This window comes from Falco biarmicus, chromosome 13 (assembly GCF_023638135.1).
Source record: "Falco biarmicus isolate bFalBia1 chromosome 13, bFalBia1.pri, whole genome shotgun sequence".
Lineage (NCBI taxonomy): Eukaryota > Metazoa > Chordata > Aves > Falconiformes > Falconidae > Falco > Falco biarmicus.
In genome coordinates, this window is record NC_079300.1 from 29,636,960 (window position 1) to 29,660,542 (window position 23,583).

Here is a 23,583-nt window from a genome sequence, read left to right on the forward strand (position 1 = left end):
TGCCATCAGGCGGAGGAGATGTAGCCTTCCACCGCTGGAGCGGGGAGACCGGCCGGGGCGGCCTGGGGCCGGCGGCCCGAAGCAGGGCACTGCTGGCGGCAGTGGGGCAAGGGGAGGCCGGAGGGCGCCGCGGGGCTGACTCCGGATCAGTTTTGCCTCCTCCCGCGCCGGCACTCCATTGGCTCTTCCCCGTGCCGCTCTCTTGCTGCCTTCGCTTATTGGGTGGCGCTTGTTGCCGAGTCCCGCCCCTTACTTCCTCGCGCCCGCCGGTGGTGCGGCGGCCGCCTGGAGCAGCGGCGGGGTGGCTGTGGCTGTCCTGGTGGGGCCGGGGCCGGGGCCGGGCAGGCGGGCTGGGGCTGCAGCCCCGGGAGGCTGGGCGGTGCGGGCGGCACCCTGGGTGGGCAGGAGGCTGTGCTACACTTGCTTCCTCACGAGAGCTTTCACTTTTAAAGCGAGCAGGAACGTGCTGACTGGGTGCTTGGTAGGTCTTACGGAAATACGGTGGACACGTCCTGCCAGTCACGGGCATCCCGTGCCCGCGGGCAGGACGGTGGCCAGCGTGAGCCAGCTTTGCTTTAACGCCACAGGCCAAATGTTGATCATTGATCAGGACGCGCAAGAGCAAGCGGCAGTCTTGCCATAACTTACAGGGCTATGCTTTGCCTTCGAACACATCGCTACCTGCCAGCGTCCTGAGCGGTAGTGCCTGGCTGTAAGGCTGACTGAATTTGTTGTGCTTCTCTTACAGGTGGTGGCTCCCTAGGCAACCAGAGCGTGATCATGGCAGCCAAGGCTTACAGCCCTTCTGAAGGGGGCCTTCTGCCTCCATCAGTAGGCCTAGTCCTTACTCACTTGAATAGCTCCGATAAGCTAAGTAGATCCTACCCCTGGGCCCGCAAAAGCAGGAAAAGTCAGCTTTCTGAACTCTGCCGGCTTAAAGCATCTCTGTGTGGTGAGCACCGTATTTTGAGATTGAGCTCATGTGTCATCAGTGAAGGTGATGTGTTTCAGATCTTCCTCTTCCCCTCCCTCAAACCTAGGGGTAATAGCAATAAATAGCTGTCAGAAAGTGCTTGTTCAGTAAGCCTCTGAGCCATAGATTACTGCAAGCTGGGAGAGTTTACAGGGGATGTGTTGCTGAATAGGTGCTCTGCACTTGTATTTGTCCCTGGGCAACCTTTATTGGCTTCCACTGGACTGCCCTCCATCTTGTATTATTATCTGAACCATGAAAAATCCCCAAATGAGGAGAAAGATATTGTTATGCTGGATTCTGTTAGGAGGGGAAGAACCTTGCAGTTTACAATGCGTCCAGATACTGGTCTCCCTGTTTTATTGTGGTGAGCATATTCATACTGTATGCGATGCATAAATGCAGAGATGTCCTTGTGAGGAGTTGTTCGTGATGCTTCTTCGAGTACTGCTAAACCTTCAAAGCTGCTTCGTGTTTTGGGAGTGGAGTGATGGCATTTGGCTGCTGATGCCACTTGCCAAAGAAACATTTTTTACAAACAGAACCTTTGAAAATTTTAGTACAATCGCTTGGCATTGTGTGACATAAAACATAGGTGTGGGCTCAGGTGTTTTAGTGTCTTATCTTGTGAGCAGTTAATTAACTGGCTTCCGACTAATACAGTATTTAACAAGAGCTTGAACACTTACTAAATTATATTTAATAACAGTTTCAATTTTAACTTGAAAGATTTTAAACCCTTTTAAAATCTGTTAAGTGAAAAGTTAAAGAAAAATAGAAGTTAACTAGTCTGCTTGAATCTTACGGATATTGGCAATGTTTTTCTAGGCTATGGACAGAGTTTAATTGTTCCAGTGGCTGTCATTCAAGATATGTTTATTAGAATTGTTTCTGTTTTCTTCGGTTTCATTGATTTGTATTTTCTTGTAATTTTTTTACAAATCTAGAAGCGTATATTCTGGGACTACTTGAAAGTTGCTTCAGCTGACAACTAATTTTTTTATCCATTCCTCTTAATACTCCTGTCATAGACTGTTACAGCTACATAGCTGATCTTTTATCTTCTCACAGGGGAGAAGTGGAACTCTTACTGTTTGTCTTCACTGGCAGCTCGTAACATTTGTACCAGCAAAAGTGGTAACTCATGGGCTCGGTGGGATTCTGCCTCTCGCTCCACTTTTGTTGGAAGTTCTGCTTCTTGCTCCTTTTTGCATGCCCTCACTGTGGAGGAATCCAGCCAGCACCTCTCAACTGCTGCACGCAATCCAAACAAAGCCATCTTCACTGTGGATGTCAACACAACAGAGGTATTTGCAGTAGTAACTGCTAAACTAAGCAGGCCATGACTGGTATAGGTTGTGTGACATCAGACAGGCTAAAATGCCTGTTATTCTTATGTGTATCTGCAGGCAATCAGAGCGTCATGAAGGCATTTTATAGTCTGCTCAAGCTCAGTAGTCTTCTGGAGAATGACAACACATTTATTTCCATTGCAGGTTGTACTTAGCAAAATATACAAGACAGTAGCAGAAGCACAGATGTCTTGAATCTTTTTTCAAACAGAAAAAAGGAATAAAGAAGAATGAGCTGTGAAGTGGCATGAGGGAAGAAAGGAAAAGCAGAATGTGCTTCAGGTCTTCTGTCTGTTAAGTGCCAGCCCTGGGATGGGTTTGTGATGGCACTAAGTCTCAGTCTGCCCCAGTAAATATGCCTTTTTGCACTGGGAGGGAGAGAATTTCTCTGTTTCTGCCATGAGAGTAAATTAATATAAAACTGAGTACTGAAAACTTGAAAGAGCTGTGCCACTTTTAGCTAGAACTGACAGCTCAGGCTTACCCACCTTAAAGGCATTAAATAATCCTGACTTGCTCTGTAACACAGGCTTAATATGTCAATAGCTGGTGGAATTACTGCCTGCCTTCAGCTGTGGGCAAAATTTTGTGGCTTGCCCAGGCCTTGCTTGCAAATACAACTTGGTGATTTTGCCTTCATGGGTGTAATCATTTACAGTTAAAAGAAAGCAGGAAACCTACAAGGAAAGCAATGTCTCAAACCCTCTTAACCAAGAAGATGCGTAGGAAAGGGATGTCCTAGAATAAAGCTTTAGTGAACTGTTTTTGAAAAAATCAAAATTTTAAAGAACCACCCCATTTCCACCAAGAGGAAGGGATATTATAATGACATTAAAGCAACACTATGAGATGATGATCTATTAACAAAACCTAGGGCTTTTATTCTTTTGTTTTGGTTGGGGTTTTTTCTCCTTTTCTAGATCCTAGTGGCTAATGACAAAGCCTGCAAGCTGCTTGGGTGTAGCAGCCAGGAACTCATTGGTAAAAAGCTGTCCCACTTGATATCCAAATCCAGTCAAGAGGTATGGGAAGCAGTGGGTGAGGAGTACATAGAAACAGAAGAAAGTTCACCGGTGGTTTCAGGAACTGTGGTATGTGAAATGTTGAAGGAGTTATTGTAGGCTTTGGTTTGGAGTTTTGGGGTTGGGTTGGTTTTGACATTTTCAGTATCATTTCCTGATATATTTAACTTCGTGGGCATTTGGCAATTATTTCATTTGTAGAACTAATTAAATTAAAAGTTTGCAGATTTGAGAATTTAGAGGGCAAAAGATGGCTTGGGAGACAGCTGTGAGAGCCTTGCAGCTGCCAACTTCTATAGTCATGGTGACTTGACCAAATCAGAACCTAAAGGACATCAGATTGGGAAAAAAAAAGATAATAAAAAAGAATAAATACATTTATTTGTAATTGCTTAACATGGAAAAACCTGTTAAGGAAAAGTTCCCGATTGTCTGGTCTTTTAAAAATTATTTGAAAATTTATCTTAAACTGGATTGTGAATATTAAGAAGTTACAAGTCAGTCAAATACTGTGAAATGTCTGTGCCAAAACACCCTAATTGGTGCGAAAGAGTAGAATTGATACTTTGCCTGTAGTGGGGTTGTTTATAAGAGAACTGCATGAGAAACGTCACAAAATTATTTTCTTTTGCTGCTGTTGTGAGCTGTCACTAGCAGATACTTGGAAAATGAGCTCATATTCTTCCTGGTGTTTTATTTTTATACTGAAAGTGTCAGCATCTCAGAGCTTGATCTTCCTATTACTCAATTGGATGGGGGGGTGGGGGGTGCAATATCTAAGTTTGATTCTGTGTAATCCAGGATTAAAGTTAAATGTCTGACAAAGGCACAAATTCTAAGCTGCAGCTATTCCAAGTACTTTATAGGAGTCACTGCGTAATTCTTAAACCCATTCTATCAAGATCATGTAAAAATGATAAAAAGCTTGATATGAAACATGGCAGGTTATAAGATGAATAAACATTTTCTGATTTGAGAAGAATCTCCTCCCATAAGAAATTAAACTGCTATTCTTGCAGCTGAAAGTAAGAACTATGTTACTAACGTGGAGTATTCATTAGCACCGTGGGGCAGCCCTTAAAAATAAGGCATCTCTGAAAGGCATTTCTCTCTGGCACAAGGTATTGGATTGGCACATTTATTATGCTGAAGGAAATGCCTTTAGTCTTCGTGACCAGGGGGAGAAGATACAAAAGCAATGACATTTTGTGTATGAGCAATGAATTATTTGCAAACTTTTTCACCGCTATCTTAACACTATGTTTCTTCCAATAAAAAACTAGTAAGTAGTCAAGAAACAGTATTTTTCTAACAATGACAGGGAGATATCTTGGTTTAATATTTTATTCTTGTTTGAAATTCTTGCGAAGTAACCACAGTCTTAGTAAATTATGACTACAACTCTGAATCCTCTGGAAAGGTAGATATTGTAGGCCGTCTCAACGAGAAGATCCCTGTCTCCGTCTGGCTGAGGAAAATAAGAAGCAAGGAGAACCCGTGTTGTGTGGTTGTACTGGAACCAGTTGAAAGACTTTCAGCTTCTGTTTCCTTCAGGGTTGATGTGAGTGTTTTCCTAATGATCAAATGAGACGACAGTTTGTGAGAGTTTGTGGGAATGGAACATGTCTAAAAGCCAGTAGGCACAGTACTGTTTGTGAACACGAAGGTGTACATAGCACTGACTGAGACTGGGACTGCACAGTGTAGGACCTGTGCATATATCTCCCATGAAGCTCATGTTGACATATTCGACAAGTCACATTAAAATACATTGTCTGTCTTCTGGGGAAATCTTAGTCTTGAACAGTGACAGTTCTACAGGGGGTTGGTTATTCATGGCAGGGGTGCCCTTGTGAAGGGATCAGCTTGCTGAGGAAAAGTTCTGGGAAGTTCGTTGGACTCCCCTGCCTCTCCCCTGTGGCAAGGGGCAGGCTCTACATGGCAATGTTGGAGAAGTATTGCATTATGCTATGTCTGCTTTTACTGAATTAGTTGTATCCACAGAGAGACTGCAGAATGAAACTTGCAGTTTCATTCTTGCCATTTGCTTAGATATTTGCAGAAATTGTTGTTAAAGGATTGAGTGGACTGTGGCTAAAATGATAAAATTAAAATAGTCCTGTAAATTTTCTTCCCAAGGGAAAGATTACATCATGTGACCTTCTTTTTGCACATCTCCATGGCTACCCAACATTGGAAGAAGTAGTTGGGCTACACATAAAGGACTTGATTCCTTCTGTGCAGATACCTCCTCTAGGCAAAAAAATCCCAAAGGTATAGTATAAGCACCAGCCAGGTTCTTCCATTCCCTTCCCATTTGGAACACGTGCACACTGTTTTCCCTCCTTACATAACAGAAGAAAGCCTTTTCAGAGAGAAGTGTAAGTCTCCTGAAAAAGGGTGTGCTGCTTACTTGTGGAGCTGCTGTCTGAGTATTTCCTAACTAAAAATGAAACCAAACCCTGACCTCTCACTGTGGAATCTGTCCTGGTGAAAGACATTTTTCTCCAGTCCTGGCTTTTTAAGAAAACATGCTGTCTATGTCAGCTCCCTAAAATTATTTTGAATTCTTTAGTCTGTTTCAGTCATGTCTGTCTGAGGAGTGAAACTAAAGAATACCCAAATCTTGCAAATGAAAACAGGCAGCTAGGTAGTTGAAAGAGGCCTTACTAAAGCCTTGTTTGCTGAAAAGCGGCAGCATGGACTTGCCTGGTTTCGTCATCAGGATATTCAACACTGGATTCCAAATCCTTAGAAGACCAGACTTTGTTCACTTTGATACTCACAGGACTGGTTCATTTTTCTTTTTCTGCTCCTTTTTCCAGAGGATGTTCCTGTGTAATTTTATGTGAATACTGAAATAAAACAAAAACATTTGGTTAGTTAGAGGTTTTCTATCTGGTTTTTGTTTTTTGCTTTAATTTAGAACCTCAGGATCCAGCAAGCTGTAGGCCAGTCCAGAGAGGGTAACATGTTTCCTCTCAGTTTAAAGCTGCAAGTAAGCCTTCTGGAGGAGAGCCAAGTAGCAGAACAGAAAGATGGTGTTCTGCAGACGGAAGAAGTTGGCACTTTCACAGGCGGTCATTACTCTGCTACAGCTGTGGTTTTCTCCACCATCAGTGGTCTTATTACTGTCCAGTCAGATGGAACCATCTGTGGCATCAAGGATAGTTTTGCTTTAATGCTGTTTGGCTATGAGAAGAAAGAACTGTTGGGAAAGGTAAGATATGAGTTTTAATTCCTCCCAGAAGACTGCTGTGTCTGCCAGCATATCCATTGGAATTGTAAAGTCATCTTTTACACTCCTTCCTGTCTGTCACAAAACCTCTGTGTTCTGCGTATTCAGCGAGTAAGCTGTAAGATATGCAGATTCCCTTGTTGTAATTGCGAAGTCTTGCACTGCTGAGGAGCTGGTGTGGATTTCAAGTAGCCTAAAGCAAGCTGCACACATACATGTTCTCCATAGTCATGTTGATCACTTTTGCCTGGCTATCCATGAGGATCAGGTTCACAAACATGGACTCTTAGCATTTGCCCCCAACCTTTGAGAGCCAGCTCAGCTTTATAAGGTTTTGTTCTGTGTTTTAGAACATTATGTTCCTGATCCCTGGTTTCTATAACAACATGGAGAGAAGCAGCGGTTGTTCTTTGCTGTTACCTCCTCTTGACGACTCCAGAGGGACAGAGAGTGAGTGCATCTTTGAAGGTGTTACTGCCTGCCATACAAATGGCTCTGGCTGCTGTGACAAAGGTAAAATAATGAGAGGCGAGAGATTTGCCTATGAACACGGGAGCATGCTTTGTAAATGTAATGCACCTCCATGCAGGTTTTAAATTGGATTTCCACTATAACCCAAGGTAAACAGAATTGTTCACTTAAGGTTGTGTTTCTCTCTTTGTTGCTAAGAAGATGAAACTGAATGCCCAAGTTGGAAACTACGCTGTTAATAGAGAATGCTTTGTACTTAACAAGCACTTCCCTGTCCCTCCCTCCCCTGTTAGGATCTCTGAGTATTTTAAGGCATGTAAAATATAGCATTTGTGACAGTATTGCTGCAGAGCTGTACTTAGGACTACTCTTTTAAGGGAAAATACTAATATTCTTCTGAATTGTCTCATGTTGCTGGTTAATATTCAATGTCATGTTGCTGTGATGTTTCAGTTAGGAGGCATCACATAGTCTTCTGATGCAGATTGCCGCATTTACAAATAATTTATCAAAATTATATTTCGCTGAACGTAACAGGAATAAGCAGAAGCAAGAAAGCTTCATGTCTCCAAATCTGTTTTTCCAGCTAGCGCTGCCCATAGCAGAGAACACAAGTCCATACTTCCATCTGTATTGCAAGAGATCTTTTGTGCTGGTTTTGTCTCCTTTGTTGTTGGTTTTTTTTCCAATTTTCTTTTTCTCTTTGCTAAGAAATGCACAGCTGCATTGAAACCAATGCACACTACTGGAACAAAGAAGAGTTAGTAGACAGTGTGCAGTTTCTTAGGTAATTTTTTGGTGAAGTGATGCCTCTAATCCAAGAGTGAATCTAATTCAGTTCTTTAGTGAGGAAGCATTGTTGGCATTCAGCCTTTACTAAGTGGAAGGATTGCTCTAGACCTGAATCTAGATTTGTTCACTCGTTGCCACCTTCTGCAGCAACAATACTTGGGTTACTTCACTTTGCAAACCTGTGTTTTTCACTTTTGATCTGTTGCCACTGGGGAAGGAAAGTAGTTTTTGTCTTAATCTTTCTCTTAAATGTTTAGACTGTATACTTCTTTGTCTTGCAGTTTCAGTGAGTTATGTAAGTGCAGTCTAAACCTTTTCATTTTAAGTGTTTGAAATGGGGAATGTATGTGTGTTTTGGGCTTTTTTTTTTTTTTTTTTCCTGCTGCAATTTGTATGATCACTTTAATTCCAGTCATTGGCCTTTTTTTTAGGTCTCTTAACTTCAATCCCAGTAGCTAACCCAGAAGGCTAATACATGTCCAAGAGCTTTGATAGGAATGCAAATTTTAGCAAATTAGATTCCTGCATGTGATGATTTCTCAGGTGAATGGAGTGGATTTCTCCAGTAGAGTGGAGTGCTCATATTTGGACCACTTTGCCTTAACCACATCTTTTATACTCAGTTCCATAGGGTTGAGATAGACCAAGGCAGTTCCAAGATCGTTTTTAATCACTGTAGTCTCTGAAGCCTAAACATAAAAGATGAAATTGGTATCGTTTTATTTCTTGTTTGGTACAGACAGCAGCTTCTTGGCTGCATCTTTGGCAAGCCTACCCTCAAGAGATGAAGAGCAGAAATTGAAACATAGACACAAAGATAACAAATTAATACATGACGAGACTAAACAAAAGAATGGGACTAACTTCTTTTCTACTCCCTCACCTCCTGAAATGGTATCCACACCTTCTAACAGGTAGGCATTTCACAGACTGCATATTCACTTTGAAAAATGAAGAGCCGTGGTGGTAATCGCCAGCAAAAACTGTTTTTTCACCTCTGTGATGTCTGTGGGAAGGTGTAACAAGAGCCTTCCACATTTTGCTCTCTTCAGAATCTGAGCACCATTTGCAAGACAGATTGTGTTTTGCCTACTTTCAGATTTTTTGTTTAGATCTGTACAACCTACAATTGTAAAGTTACAGAGGTTCCATCTCTAAAGGGACTAAATACTTCACCCAGATTAGGGAAAGTAATTAGGCTCTATGCTTGCTAGATCAGAAACAGTGGATGTTTATCTCCTGTGATATCTGCCAGCTGGTGTTATGCTGAAGCCAGGTTACCTGGAATGAATTCTAAATGTTATTCCTTCCAGTGCTTGGTGTAACTGGCAGGTCATCCATTAAAACAGGGTACTGTGTTACTTCAGCCATTTTTACTGTACATTTCCAGGTCTTTTTCCTGTTACAAGGTCAGAAATTCTGCACAGGTACCTATATGATGCATATAGTTTATCTTAAGTCAAATTTGAAGCCTTCCACGTTAACAATTCTAACCCTCAGAAAATATTTACTGCCCATTTTAATATATAAACTATTACCGCACAGTTGTTGTTGCTTTTTAAGGAGACTGACAGTCTCATTGTTTCCTTGTCCTCTCCTGGATATGTCTCTCACATCATACTTGGATTGTAAGTGCTCTGCTGCATGGATTGTTTTTTCTACTCTGCATTTGCACTAATAGAAATGTTTGTAAAATACCTTGTGGTATGGGCTTCGTTGAACCATGTTTACATTGATGGATGGGGACATCCATCTTCTGTTGGACAGACAAGGGATCTTCTGTTCTCAGGGTTGTAAGTATCCTGCCGCATGTATGGTTTTTTTTGTTGTGGTAAATGATCTATATTTAGAAATTAAGCTAGAGAAGGAAGTAATCCATAGGGAAAGAGTGCCATTTGAGTGTACCTGCTCTTCTTTGGTCAAGATGGAATTTATTAGGATTTTGGATGCCTGTGCCAACAGCTTTCTGCCTTTTTCTTTTAAACTTTAGAATAAAACAATTAGTGCATGTTTTAAATAGTGACCATAGTAACAGAAGAACGGGTGGTATGCAGTATGATGGTTTTCTCATCCTTTTGTCATCATTATATTACTAATAACTTTGAATCCTTGCAGTGAAGACAGCATTGCCACCAATGGACTGTCAGCCCACCATAGAGAGTCTTACCCTGACACTTGGCTTGACAGAATCAGAGCAGTGGAACAGCGTAGAACAGTGGAAACTGCAGGATCAAATAATTCTCAAACCCTCTGCGAGGCACTCTCCCATGTCATTTGATTCAGAACAGTTGGGTTTAAGTCAGAACATGAAGATTCTAGTAAGAAGCAGTGACAGTGCAGTATGTGGTGCATCTAAGATTGAAATGCCAGTGACACTAGTGTCTTGTCTAACCAGTTACAAGTTCATCGTCAAGAACTCAAGGAAGTAAATTGTCAGCATATCTGTAGGTTACCATATGAAATGCTGAAGCATCAGCACCACACTGATGCCTGGGGACAGGCTTCTTCAGTAAATGTTGCCTTGTTGTCTGTTCTAGGCTAGAAGACAATCTAGGTACTGCATCCTATGGCCTGGTTAAGCTGCCTTCTGATGTTACTTGTAACTCACCTGGAACACCGACAATAGATGAGCCGTGGTCTGGGACCACAGTGGACTGCAGACAAGACTTCCAAAGCCACATGGTTAAAGGGCAGTTGTCAAAACCAAACTTGTATGATGCAAAACATGCCAGCCTTGAGCACGTTGTTGTTGAAAACTGCCTGCTAAATGATGCTTCATCCTTCTTTGCAAACGGAACACACACTATCCATAATGTTTGCTCAGGAAATAAAATGGGTTGCAGTGCTTCTGCACCAGGAGTTGCCACAACCTCTGAAGATGTTAAAGAATCAGACACTGAGCTGAACTGTGTTTGCTGTGGTCTTGAGGTACTGAATCTGAATGCTGATGTCAAGGGGAACTCCGACAATCGTTCAGGTATTACTGCAGCTCCTGTAAGAACATCTTTCTCTAATGCAGCAGACTCAGCTGTGGACTGTATGCGAACTCCAAGTAACAGTGCCTTTTCAACAGGGCAAGAAAAGGATCTGTTGAATGGTGTTGCTGTAGAAGATGGTTCTGGGTTGCTGGCCTCCCAAAGGCATTTAGAAAACTCTGAAGAATCCTCAAAAGTGTTTCTTGAGAAGCCAGAAACTCTTGTACAAGAGCCCATGGGTGACAACATCAACAGAAACATACTGAAGGGCAAAGGTAGTCCTCAAGAAGACTGTCAGTTGCATGGCCAGCAAAATATGGCGATAAAAGTAACATCGACCCCGGTGAGACAAGAAGGAAGGCTGAATCCAGCAGATCCTTTGACCTTGGAGATTCTGGAAGGCAGCTACACTGGGAATTGCCGTCACAGAGATGGTTCACAATTAAGTAAGTTAAACCTGTTTCTCCCCTTCCCAAAATTAATGAGGGGTGCTCTTTTTCACCTACATTTTTGCAGGAGGCAGACAGTTCTGGTTAGAAGCTCACAGTGGAGAGGAAGGAAGAAGCTCTCTAGCATCTAGAAGATAAAATTGTATTTAAGTCTACTCAGGGGGTATTAGAAAAGCAGGTGGTATAAAATACAAAATTACTAAGAAATTAATCCAGACTGAATAGTCAGAAATATTTTTAAAGCACAATTAAAAAATTTGAACCTGATAACTTTTCCTGAACAGACTTGTATGAAAATTGTGTAATGGAATGTATTTCATTCACTCCTTCAGCTGGATTCAGTGGCTTGTTGTATAAAATTCCTGATTTTTTGTAATTTAGAATAACAATGTGAGATTAATAATCACAATTGGGCACTGACAAGTTTCTGCAGGGGGTTGGGAACTATGGGGGTAGCTGCCAAGTAATAGCTGTGCTGTTGTCAGCCCATCAGATGATTCCTTGCTGAGTAGGTGTTCCCCAAATAAATAATGGAGTAATTCACTTTAAGAACTCGGAATTTTGAGCTAAACTGTCTGTGGTTCAACACTAAAGTTTCATTCTACCATTTTAACTTCCTCACCTGTTTCTACAGGTATACTCTTTGAAGTGAAACAGGTAGAGCTGCAGGACCCTACCGTACTTTTCTGTGTCTGGGTGGTGAAAGACCTTCTACAGAGCCAGAAGGAAGTGGTAGCAAAGACTCAGCTTTTGCTTTCCAGTCTAGCAAGCTCTGCTGACTCTATTGCCGATCTTTCCACAAATAGTCTTGGAGAAGTAAGAAATCCTACTATGGTATAATATTGAGCATTTCTCTCCTTGTTTGACTGTTAAGCTGAAGCTAAAGTTGAAAAGATTTTCAGATTAAAATAATGTTGTGAGGTGGTGGATGGATATTGCTGTTACTTTGTTTCACCAGTTTTATGTCAAAAGAAATATTTCAGATTGCTGTTTTGTAACATTTCTGGTAGCGTGTGTTTGTCTTGGTGTAGTACAATGAAAGCACCTAATTTTAAATTTGTCCTTAGGCTGGTTTAAGTACATCTACAATAGAAGTTTGCAGCAATCTAATCACACTGGCACCAATGACACAACGTTATTTAGAAAGGAAATATTAGGTTGAAAACTTCCATTGACTGACTTGTGTCAACAAAAGAAACCTGCAGTTTTTAGCTGCCTCCTGAGAGGCTGCATTCAGGATGGTGTATAGAAAGCTAACACCACACAGCTGAGCAGTAGGTACATGTCAGTGCTGTCAAACCCGAACACAGAACTGCTCAGGCCTGCTTTTGGTTAGTAGTGGAATGTAAAACTGACAGGACTTTGACCAAGGCTGTAGAGGAAAATAGTATTTTTGATCAATTGAAATAGGTAATGGTGATGATCTAGATCCCTTGAATAAATCTGTGCATTTCTTAGATCTTTACATAGCTGGATTTTATAATGACCTTAACAGAGAATTACCTAGATATTTAGATACCGCATGTGTAATGTGTATAGTGGTGACAGTTCCAAACTGGCACTGCAAGAAGCTGTTGCTTAATGCAATGCGCTGCAAATTAGACATGTAGTTTCCCTCCCCTGCCTTGCCTTTAATTAGTGAGCTGGAAGATAAAGTAGGTATTTGAATGAAAAGCTTGGCTATTGGCAAAACCTCCTATTTGGAGTATTTTTTGATGAGACTTTTGAGAGCTAAGTAGTAAGGTGGCTCTTGTTTTCCTTTCAAAAAATTATCTTCCATGCATATGTCAAAATATAAGCAGTTCTGATTGTTTCATGTATAACTTCAAATTTCATTATTCAAAACAAATGTCCCCATGAGATTTGCTGTGTTTCCTCTCAGTATGACATACTGTGTATGTCATAAAGATGTTCTGTGATCACGCATTTTAGATGCCATCTTTGGTGGAGAAACCTAATAATCCCCAAAACGAACAATCCCAACCCTGTCCTCAGAGCGAGAAAAACTTCTGTTATGTTTAATTTCTCATGCAGTGTTGCAGGCCTTGGTAGGAAGGCATGTATTGTTTGCTTATTAGGAATTTTACTGGGGTGTTAAAATTTAGGAGGGTTTACTTCAAACTTGTTTGCTCTTCATGTCTACTGAGAGACCAATCTACAGAAGTAAAATGCTGTTTTACCAGAAAGTTTGGAAAACACTGGGAATTTAATATCTTTTATAAATGAAATCTTTTTAGATTTACTGAGGCAAACAGAAATTGCAAAATTTATAGACAAGGCTTAAAGCAGCACCTTTTAAATTCTGTCCATCTAGAATACACTTACTTGGAAAAATTACAACATTGAAAGTAACCTACTTCTTATTCATCAAATAAAATTACCATTTGGTGATAGACCACAATGAATTCATTATCCTACTGGCACAGAGAATTTTGTGTGAACATCTAAGGTGCATATGCTTCTGTTTTCTTTACCTTTCTCTGAATTAAGCAGTATTTATAGCTGCTGAATGCTGACTGTTGACTTGATTTGTCTCATACTGTGACGGTTACATCAACATGCAGTTCTTGCTGTCAGAAACAAAGATCACTCCTTTCAGCTATTCTTGCAGATGTGTACTTTCTCGTCATTATTTACTTGATTTTATAAATGTTACTTTGTGGCTTGCTTTATTTTTTTTTGCTTTTTTATCTATACCTAGGCCATCAGATCAACTTCATTGTTTGAGAATTCTCGAAGAGCTGAAGATCTTGCAGGATTAAGGGCGTGTGAGGGAGAGTACGCAAAAAATTACAACACTCTCAGTCTAATTGGCAAAGGGTCTTTTGGCTTTGTGTGGACTGCCAGGAGCAAGAAAGATCACCAGGAGGTTAAATGTTTCTTTTAGATCTCCTTGCAATAACTATTTAGGATGAAAACTGGAAAGTTAGTGTGTACATATTCTGTCAATACTACACTATTAAAAGTGGCTGTTTGGTAGTTTGGGGGTTTCCTTTGTTTAAACAAAAATCTGAAATCACTGACTTCATGGAAACAGAACAGGAAAATATTTGCATTGATGTAGTATATGACCGTTACCCAAGACAACAGGCACAGAGTAAGTCTGACCATGTAAGCTAATTTAACGTGTTGAAAGAAGTATACATTAAGCTTAACAGAGTGACAGGTTTTAGTCTTCTGTTCCTAAAGAAAATTACAAACTTCAAAGTCTTTATCGTGCCATGACTCAAGAATGTGGACTAGACATGTTGAGGTTATGAAACCCTCCTTTTTATCAGCAGAAGTATTTTGGGTGTTGAGAGGCAAGCTGTGGTGTTTCTCTGCATGGATGTTAAGTGCCAATTTCCCTCCTCTGTACCCCTATGCCAGAAGTCACCACTGCTGTAATTGGGTTGATAAGAGAGCTGGCCTGGCAAAGCCTTTGGAATTCAGAGCATCAATAAAAAGAAAATAAATACATTCCATTTCTGTGCATCATTTGGCTTCTAGGACTAAATTAATTTAAATATGTTTAAATATACTATAAGCAATGCACATTGGGTTGCTTCTGTCCTTCTAGTAATATGAATCACTAACATTTTCCCTGGAAATTAATTTACCAGACACTTAAAACCATGCTTTTGCAGGTGATGCTGAATGCTGTTTTCTGTGTAGGTTGTCGTAAAGTTCATCTGGAAGGAGAGGGTGCTTGAGGACTGCTGGGTAGATGATCCTGATCGAGGGAGAGTTACGCAAGAAATTGCAATCCTGTTGAAGCTGCGGCACCCCAGTATCATTAAGGTACAGTGAACTCAGAGGGAATGTAGTTTGAACTGCATTGTATGGTTCGTTTGAGTACTTGGTGTCTCACGTTCCTCTTCAGGAGTGAGGAATTGTCCTGTATTAAATCTATGTTTTCAGGAAAGAAAGGAATCCTGCTTTGTTTTGGAGGGTATATTACAGCAGACTGTCGTTTGCCTTGACACTTTTACACCAAACATAGATCTGAAGGTGTAACTTGACAGAAAAAAAGCCTGTATGTTATTTCAAGATGATAGGATGCGTATCTTGGAAGTATGATGTTACATCTGACCATGTACTAGTTCTGTACGTAATCTGGATACGTATCTTGATTCCTCCTTTTTGGTTTGGGGTTTGGATTTTTTTTCCCCAGAGAGAGAATTCCTCTTGGCTTCAATTCTGCTCTCCTTTTTAATTATGCTCTTTTTTTCAAGAAAGATTTGTGCTCCGTGAAATGAGACTTCAAAGATTATAATACATGTTGATTAAATCTCCAAGAGGAGAGCAGTGTTTGTTTAAAAAAAAAAAAGGCAATTTTAAGATGAAGCACATGAATAAAAAAGTCTGTTATTTATAGGTGCTGGACGTATTTGAAAATGAACACTTCTTCCAGCTGGTGATGGAGAAGCATGGGTCTGGTCTGGATCTCTTTACATTCATTGATAATCAGCCCAACTTGGATGAGCCATTAGCGAGCTATATATTCAGACAGGTGAGAGCTGGGAATGTACAGCTGCTACATGCAGGAAAGATTTGGTTAATTTAAGAACAAGGATCCTCTTACACTCAAAAGAATTCCTGGCTAATCAGTAGGCGTGCTGAATCAGAGTCATGCTCAATACCTGCAGAACTTTTCCTCGTTATTCTGTAGAGCTCATTTCTAGCTAATTGAAATGCTACCGGTAGAAACCTTCTTAAGGTTTACCTAGAGACTTGTAACAAAGAAACCTTTAGAGGACCTTATTTCATAGGAGGATTTCCTATAGAGCCATCACCTCTTTGCCTGTGATTGTGGCAGCACACACTACCTGTCACCAGGACGCCCATTCATCTCGCAGCAGTCACGCTTCTGCTGTGGGAGGAGGAAAGTGCATGGAAATTGCCCCAAGCCTCACTAAAAGCCACACTTCCACTTAGGTCAGTGCTTGGTTTAGATTTGTTGTGGTAGTAAAGGGCTTTCCTCTTTTTAAAGAATTTAAAATCAAGAAGTTATCTTGGATTTTAACGTGGCATAATGCAAAATAACTCAAAGTAGTTTACTGTGAGTCAGGAGCTTGCCTGAGAGCTGAGTTGTCCTTTGTTCATTGAGTTAACTGCAACAGTAGTCCCCAAGTAATTCCCCCTCACATGTTCTGGAGTAAATTCCTTGCTCTAAGGTATTCAAGAATTACTTTGCACCTGGTAACCCACCACTGTGTCCACACTCCTCTCACTGGAGTGCTGAGGGAAGCTGGTAACCAAAGTGATGCACCTTCTCTGTGTCTGCTGTGCAGTGTGCATTCACAAATTGCAGTCAGTGGTCCCTTTAAACTTCTGACAGGTAAGCCCTTTTCCTAAACCAACCCTGAGCTGGTAGGGGTGCTTTGTTACTTCAGACCTCTACAGTATTTCTCTGCAGAGGGAGCTTTGTAGTATAAATAGAAACTTTTCTCCCTCAGCCATCTGTTTTTCTTGCTCGAATGTATTGCGGTAGGGATCACGATTGTCTCCAAGGTGATATAATTTTGATGGTATTCTTAATTATGACACTAAAGCATGAATCGTGCAGAAAGAAGAATGGAATTTAGGAGTGACTGTATTATTTATACCAATCTTCACTTTTAAATGCTTTGTCATCCTGCAGTATCAGAGGCACACAGTAATATCTTCCAAATGAGTGTAATGATCCTCCAGATGAAGCTGGGATAAAAATAGAGTAACCTGCAGAACTGTAACAGTAAGCGCTTATGCTTCTAACCAAAAAAACAAGGGCATCGTGACTACAGCATACCCTTTTCCTGCACATTTGTGAGAGGAAAGAAAGCAAAGGCTTTTTTAAGTCTCTCTCCCAAGAGCATTGCAACACCCACTGCAGCAATGCTGACAGGCATGCCTGAGTTCATTTCCAGTTACCGAAATTGGGATCTATCTTGTTTATATAGTGTCAAAACAAGCCAAAGTGTGGCTGTCAGATGTGTCTCTGTGATGCCACGCAGATTATCCAGAAGGACACCTCTGTGTAGTAACACCTAATTCTTTCCTCCTTTATCAGCTTGTGTCAGCTGTTGGGTACCTCCACTGTAGAAACATCCTTCACAGAGACATCAAGGATGAAAACATTGTCATTGCTGAAGATTTCACAATCAAATTAGTAGACTTTGGTTCAGCTGCCTACCTGGAACCTGGCAAACTGTTTTATACCTTCTGTGGGACAATTGAATACTGCTCACCAGAAGTGCTGTCTGGCAAACCGTATGTAACCCTCTGGAAAGTAATTTTTGTGTCCATTGCACCAAAAACGTATGTGCAGGGCTGGAACAGAGAAGCCAAGCTGCATTGCCATTGGTACTCTTGCTAGAGTTATCTAACCACAGAAAACTGCAGCAAGATTTAGGGCACCACACTGACAGAAATTCCTTGTAAGGGTTTGAATGTGTATAAAGTTGGGCACTGCAGTGACAGAAATTACTTGTAAAGGCTTGAATATGTACAGAGTGTTTCTGACCGAGTCTGTTGACTGGCTTTCTTGTTCTGGTCAGGTGTTTTGCAACTCCTGTCTGTCCTGCTGCAGAGCTGAGTTCAAGAACAAGCCTATGATTTTAATTTCCAGCCTGATAGAAGAGTCTAGATGAGTTGTATTGTGACTTGAATGTGTCCCTTTTCCTTAATCTTTTGTAATATGTAATATGTACATCAGCTTGCTAATCTTCTCTTCATACCTGTGTATGAACGTGCTGATAGGTCTCTAGCAAAAGCTGCTCTTTTAGAGAGATGGTATGAGCAAGTATTGCTGTATAGCATCTGCCCCTTACCATGTCTGTGTTTTGTATTGCTCCCACTCTCAGCTCGTCTCTTCCCTTCTTCCCTATGTGTTTCCCTGTATGAACTTTTGCAGTTTGATAGTGTTCATCTCCCCATTGATTTTTGTGCTCCTCTGGACTCAAGGATTCTTCCTTTGCAGCTTGTCTTCCTGCTATCTTGGATGTGCTGCCCAAATCTTAGCTGTCTTTTCCCCGATTTTCTCCTTCTCTGACTGCTCTTCACCTGGAGGCTGACAGTGTCATACCTGCTCCTGGAGGGAAGCCGTGCCATCACAGGGTGGCAAACATTAATTGTACTTGCAATATATTATCTTGCTCCCATTTCACAGCTGTTTTCATGGCTCCTTCAGGCAGCTCCTCTTAAACGGGGACAGGGACCGGGGGTGGGGCAGAAGCAATGCAAGATGGAGAGGAAGTTCCTGCTGGTAATGAGATGGAAGATGAAGCAGCACTGCCCTGGGAATTCAGCCTGTTACTGTGTGGAGAAACTTCCCCTTTTTCTTAGATGAAATCTAGATAGTATTTATTTCCACATAACTTTTGTTTTGAAATGGATGGGAAAAGATAAGGATTCCACTTAATATTTTACTTGATAGTTTTGGCTTACGGTGAAGAAGGAGGTGGCTTAAGTTCTCGTCACCAGATTATCCATGTGGAAGTCTAGTTGCATACTATACATACTCATCAACCAAAACTGGTTGGCCATTCTTATTCTTTGGTTGTTTTTCTTTCAGGGAGAAGGATAGTACAGACTTCTCAAAAACACTGAGAACCTTATTAGAAGTCTTGAAGCTTCCTATGTTAAAATAAAAATTGGAAACAAGGGCTATCAACTGCCTGTTTTCTTTTTACTTTATTTAGCACACAATTATGTATTTGCAGTCTGAGTTTACACAGGTTTATATCTGCATAGGTACTGTGGCCCTGAGCTGGAGATGTGGTCACTTGGTGTCACGCTGTATACCCTGGTATTTGGAGAGAATCCCTTCTGTGAGCTGGAGGAGACCATGGCAGCTGTCCTGAATCCTCCTTGGCCTGTGTCAAAAGGTAAATTTTTCCCATTTGTTTTTCTAAAGATGCAGATCTCTTGGGAAAGTATGAGCAGTATTTATTCTCCAGAAATAGAGGGGAAGGCTGGAAAAATGCTTCCAAATGTGCTCAGCAATGATTTTTAAAGCTGCTCACTGAAGCAGAGTTAGCCGAGGTGTCCTTTTCAGGTAAGTTCTGCAGTTCTTCATGCCTGCAATGAATACAGCTATCTGCCATATATTTCATTAGTTTCAAATTCCAGGCCTCCCATTTTTTATGATGACTCAATTTACTAGCTTGTCAAGCGTCAGTGAGGTTTATATCTGAGAAAATCAGAACAGCTAATGCCTGACGGGAAGGTTCACTCTCGTAAAGAACTTTAAGATCAGTCATGGCAGTCTTGTAACACTAAGGCAAGTTTTATCTCACTATTGCCAATGAATGCCACGTCACTTTTGGGACAGATGATAATGTGTTAATGTATAATTTCTGAATGAATTGTGTGGCTTGACCTTACAGGAAAAATACACTGGCTGTTTTCTGTTGGAGGCATAGAAAACTAATGGCATGTTAGGCTAAAGAAACTTTCATCAACAAATTCTCTGGGGTCCTTAGGAGCGCTATGGTTGTAAAGCAGGGTGCTGCAATTGGCTGGTAGATTCTTGAAGCTTTCCCTGAACCCTGAGTGCACCTTTAATCGCAGATCAAACACAGGATGACTGCAGGACAAGAACTGGGCTTGGAAGCACCAAGTCAGGCTTGCCGCGCTGGCCTTTGTTTCTACTTCTGTCCTCCTGGGCGTCCTAACTCTGCGCCCCGTTCTCTGTTTTCACAACCTGGAAATGTCAGATCATTTCCAGAGCAGAGCTCATGTGACTAAGACTCTGGTAGAACAGGTACTGCACAAGGGATTAGCAGGGAGGATTTGTTACTAAAAATCTTCACTTTTTTGGAATATGAAGTGTGTTTTGCATTCCCAGCATGCCTAAAATACAGCCTGAGGCATTCCTCTTAATACTCTCTCTGCCCAGGTCTCATGAACATCATGGCTGGGCTTCTGCATCCTGTTCCGGAGCGGCGCACAACTCTCACAGTGTTAGCAGAGGATCATTGGCTGAAGCAGCCTGTGAACCTGGGTGATTATACCTGGGAAGAGGTATACGTGTCTGCTGAGACAGGTGAGATGTTGTTCTGAAGGCTTTCTCCTTCACCTGGGTCCCACCAAGCACACGGGAATGATTTATAAGAGAAGACTGAGCTGTGGTTAGCGAGATACCGCTCATCGGGCACACGCCAATAGCCAAATGTGCTCAGTTTGATGACACACTTGTCGGCCAGCTGGACCTATGGCTCACCCCTCGCTGTCTGTCTTTCTCCCTAGAAAGCAGCAGATTCAGAAACAGTTCTGGTGGGTGCATACACGAAGACAGGCTCCTGGCTCCTCACGTGGAGAATGAGCCGTGCTTGAACACTTCTGACTGCGAGCGTGCAGCTCCCCGCCGGGAAGGAGCAGCGGCTGCGGAGTGCCAGGGCTCGGGCATGGGAAGTCGCTGCAGTCCTTCTCTGCAGCGCTACTAACGGAGTGGTAACTCCCCTACTGCAGGACACAGACAGTCACTCAAGAACCAACAGGAATTAATTGTAAGCGCTTCCATCTCATGGGAAGATTGCTACTGCTTCTCTCTTGCAGACAGATCTGGTGGCTGGCACCAAGCGGTAGGCAGGGCAGCCCTGAGCTGCTTGGCCTGGGCATGATTTCCTCTAGGAAAGCTTGTTGCTAATAAGCATTTATTATTGTTCTTATGTAGGATCTGTTTTAAAGTTGTGAGGCAAAGATTTTAATGTCATCTTTAAATTATTTGTAACTATATTTTTATGGGCTGGATTTACTTTTTATGTGTAGTTTCACTCTTGCTGAAAATTAAATGAATAAATGCCTTTGTCTCCTTGTGGGCTGGAGTTTGTGTGCACAAAGAGGCCTCAGAACCAGATGCAGCTGCAGGATGGGGGGTGCCTGCCCCCCCCCTTTTTTTTTTTTTGTAATGAAAGTGTTAAGGCCCCAAACCCAAGGAAGATGTTGTAGTTGTAAATACCTTAGGTACTTAGAGGCTGGGATGGTTGTAGGATAAGGGATGGGGGTGAGATGAGGGGTGATAATCTCCCTGTAGACAACGCAGATCTTGAGAAGGGATGCACAGGACCACAGAGATGAGAAAGTTACAAGAGGATGGGAACAGTAATCGGGCAGGCTGTGGTCTACTGATCCCAGAACTGAGTTTGCGCAGAAGTAAAGGTCAGTCAGGGGACGCAGTAAACAAGACTAGAAGCTTTCATCTGAAGACTCCAATGACCACCCAAAGACCACCAGGGAAGATGATTGTGCGTGCAGACCAGACATTTGCATATAGTAATGAGTTCCAGGAAATCTCATGTGTATGTAAATGAGTTCACAGAAATTTTATGAGTATGTATAACTTCATGGTACATAGTCTCTAAAAGTTTGCCAGGTTGTTGGAGCACTTATGTTGGGGCTGCCCCCAACGCTGCAATAAAGGCTGCTTGGCTTACTAGGCCTGCTGTTCCTGAGTGTTGTTACACTGGGCTCCTTACCCAGCCTCCCGCTGCGGCAGGAGGTCAGGATGCTGCTCGTCCTTATATCGGTTTCACCGTCCTCTCTATAGCCCTTGGTTTTGATGAGGCAAAGGCAGCGGGGAAAAAGAAATAGATTCAATAAAGAGGATTTTAACCAGTTCCCAATACTGAGGTGTGGGCAACAGGCCTGCGTGGTGAGTGGCTCGGCCGGGACTGGGCTTCTGGGAGGGCAGTGGGGCAAGTGCGGTGGGTCTGTCCCGCTGCTGCCGCAGGTCTGCGCGGCTCAGCCGGGCGCTCAGGCCCCTGCAGCCCCCCAGGGTCCTGCAGCGGCGCCCCCGCGCCCAGCCCTTGGCCCCGGCACCTCGGCCCCGGCTCGCAGCTGCGTGACCCCGGGCTACGACGCGCTCCGCAGCCCAGCGGCGGCACCGAGGGGGCTGCCCGCCCTCCGGCCCCGCCAGCGCTGCCCGTCGCCGCGCCCCGCTCCGGCGGCAGCGGCCGGTGGGCCCGACCGAGGCGGGGGGGGAGGGGCGGGGCAGGAGGCTCCGCCTGTTCCACTGCGGGCTCCGCTGGGCCCGAGCGCGCCCCCGGTGCGCGGACAGCGGCGGGAGGGCGCCGCGGGACCGGCCGCGGGCTCCTGGGGCGTCGAGCGCGGCCCCAGGCCCCGAGGCGAGGGCGGAGCGCGGCCTCGGCGGGGCCCCCCGGCTCCTCCCCGCGGCGGCCGAGACATGGCGGGGCTGCTGCTGCGCGGCGGCGGGCGGGCGGCCGCGGCGGGCCTGGCGCCGGGGCTGGGCCGCGGCTGCTGCGGGGAGGCGGCGGGGCTGCGGGCCATGGGCTTCAGCGAGGAGCAGGCCCGGCGGCTCCGCGGGCTCCAGCCGCGGCTCGGGCCTGAGCGCCGGGAGGCGGCTGCGGCGCAGCTGCTGCTGCTGGGGCTCAGCGCCGAGGCCGCGCTGGGGCTGCTGGAGCGGAGCCCGGAGCTGCTGCGGCTGCCGCCGGAGCAGCTGCAGGAGCGCGCCGGGGAACTGCGGCGCCTGGGGCTGCAGGGAGGTAGGGCGGCGGGGCCTGGGGGGTGGGGGGCGGGGGGACACCGGCCCCCCCCGCCCGCTCAGCCCGGTGCCCGCAGGCCGGCTGCGGCGGGCGGTGAGCCGCTGCCCCCAGCTCTTCACGCTGCCCCGGAGGCGGATGGCGGCGGTCGTGCGGCTGCTGCGGGAGCGGTGCCTGTTCACGGCGGAGCAGCTGCAGGAGGTGCTGGGGACCTGCCCCGCCGTGCTGCTGGAGGAGCCCGCCCGCCTCCACCTCCACTTCCAGGTGCGGGGCCGGGGGCGCGCGGGGCCGGGGGAGCGCGGGGCCGCGGTGACCCTGGAACGCCCTGTCCCGCCTCTAGTATGCCTACTTCAGGATGGGGGTCCAGCAGAAGGAGATGGTGAAGGCCCAGCTTTTCCGAACGCCCTTCGCCGAGCTCAGGAACCGGCACATCTTCCTGGAGCGGCGGGGGCTCTACCAGACCCCACACAAAAGCCAGACCCAAACCAGCAACCCAAAGCTGAAGGACATCCTGGAGCTCCCGGAGGGAGCCTTCCTGGCCAGCCTGGCCCGTTCCACCCCAGAGGAGTATGAGGTCTTCAAGCAGCTGCTGACTCGAGAGGAGGAAGAGGAGGAGGAGGAGGACAGGGATGCACTGTACAAAGAGGAAGATGAAGACCTGGATAGGGAAGGAAGTAAAGCAGCCTGGGAGTGAGGAGGTGAGGCTCCAAGGTGCCCGAGCTCTCCCATGCTGCTGCCCAGCCCCACTGCTCTCGTGGGTGCACCAGGCCCCCACCTCATGCAGGCACCAGCTGTGGTGGCTGCCGGGCTCCCTGTGCAGGGCAGCAATAAATTCCATATTCCAGAATT

The 23,583-nt window shown here is 44.2% G+C and overlaps 2 protein-coding genes across 4 annotated transcripts; both read left to right on the plus strand.

Annotated features, from left to right (window-relative positions):
- Positions 1–201: 201 nt before the first annotated feature.
- On the plus strand, positions 202–21,051 carry PASK (PAS domain containing serine/threonine kinase). 3 transcript variants are annotated; one of them, XM_056358037.1, is made up of 18 exons: positions 202–319; positions 749–952; positions 2,045–2,280; positions 3,246–3,416; positions 4,768–4,908; positions 5,487–5,621; positions 6,274–6,567; positions 6,936–7,098; positions 8,588–8,762; positions 10,386–11,269; positions 11,907–12,106; positions 13,974–14,141; positions 14,927–15,052; positions 15,630–15,764; positions 17,304–17,503; positions 18,986–19,119; positions 20,133–20,279; positions 20,483–21,051. In XM_056358037.1, the coding sequence occupies exons 2-18, from the start codon at positions 781–783 to the stop codon at positions 20,677–20,679; spliced, it is 3,678 nt and encodes a 1,225-aa protein (XP_056214012.1). In that variant the 5' UTR covers positions 202–319; positions 749–780; the 3' UTR covers positions 20,680–21,051. The 3 variants fall into 3 exon arrangements, with proteins under 3 accessions (XP_056214012.1, XP_056214014.1, XP_056214013.1); XM_056358039.1 differs by lacking the exon at positions 202–319 and having other exon boundaries at positions 414–952; positions 10,386–10,825; positions 10,922–11,269; XM_056358038.1 differs by lacking the exon at positions 202–319 and having other exon boundaries at positions 414–952; positions 11,907–12,088.
- A 1,204-nt stretch (positions 21,052–22,255) lies between these two features.
- On the plus strand, positions 22,256–23,545 carry MTERF4 (mitochondrial transcription termination factor 4). Its single transcript, XM_056358762.1, has 3 exons — positions 22,256–22,737; positions 22,814–22,998; positions 23,075–23,545. The coding sequence occupies exons 1-3, from the start codon at positions 22,419–22,421 to the stop codon at positions 23,426–23,428; spliced, it is 858 nt and encodes a 285-aa protein (XP_056214737.1). The 5' UTR covers positions 22,256–22,418; the 3' UTR covers positions 23,429–23,545.
- The last annotated feature ends 38 nt before the right edge of the window (positions 23,546–23,583 follow it).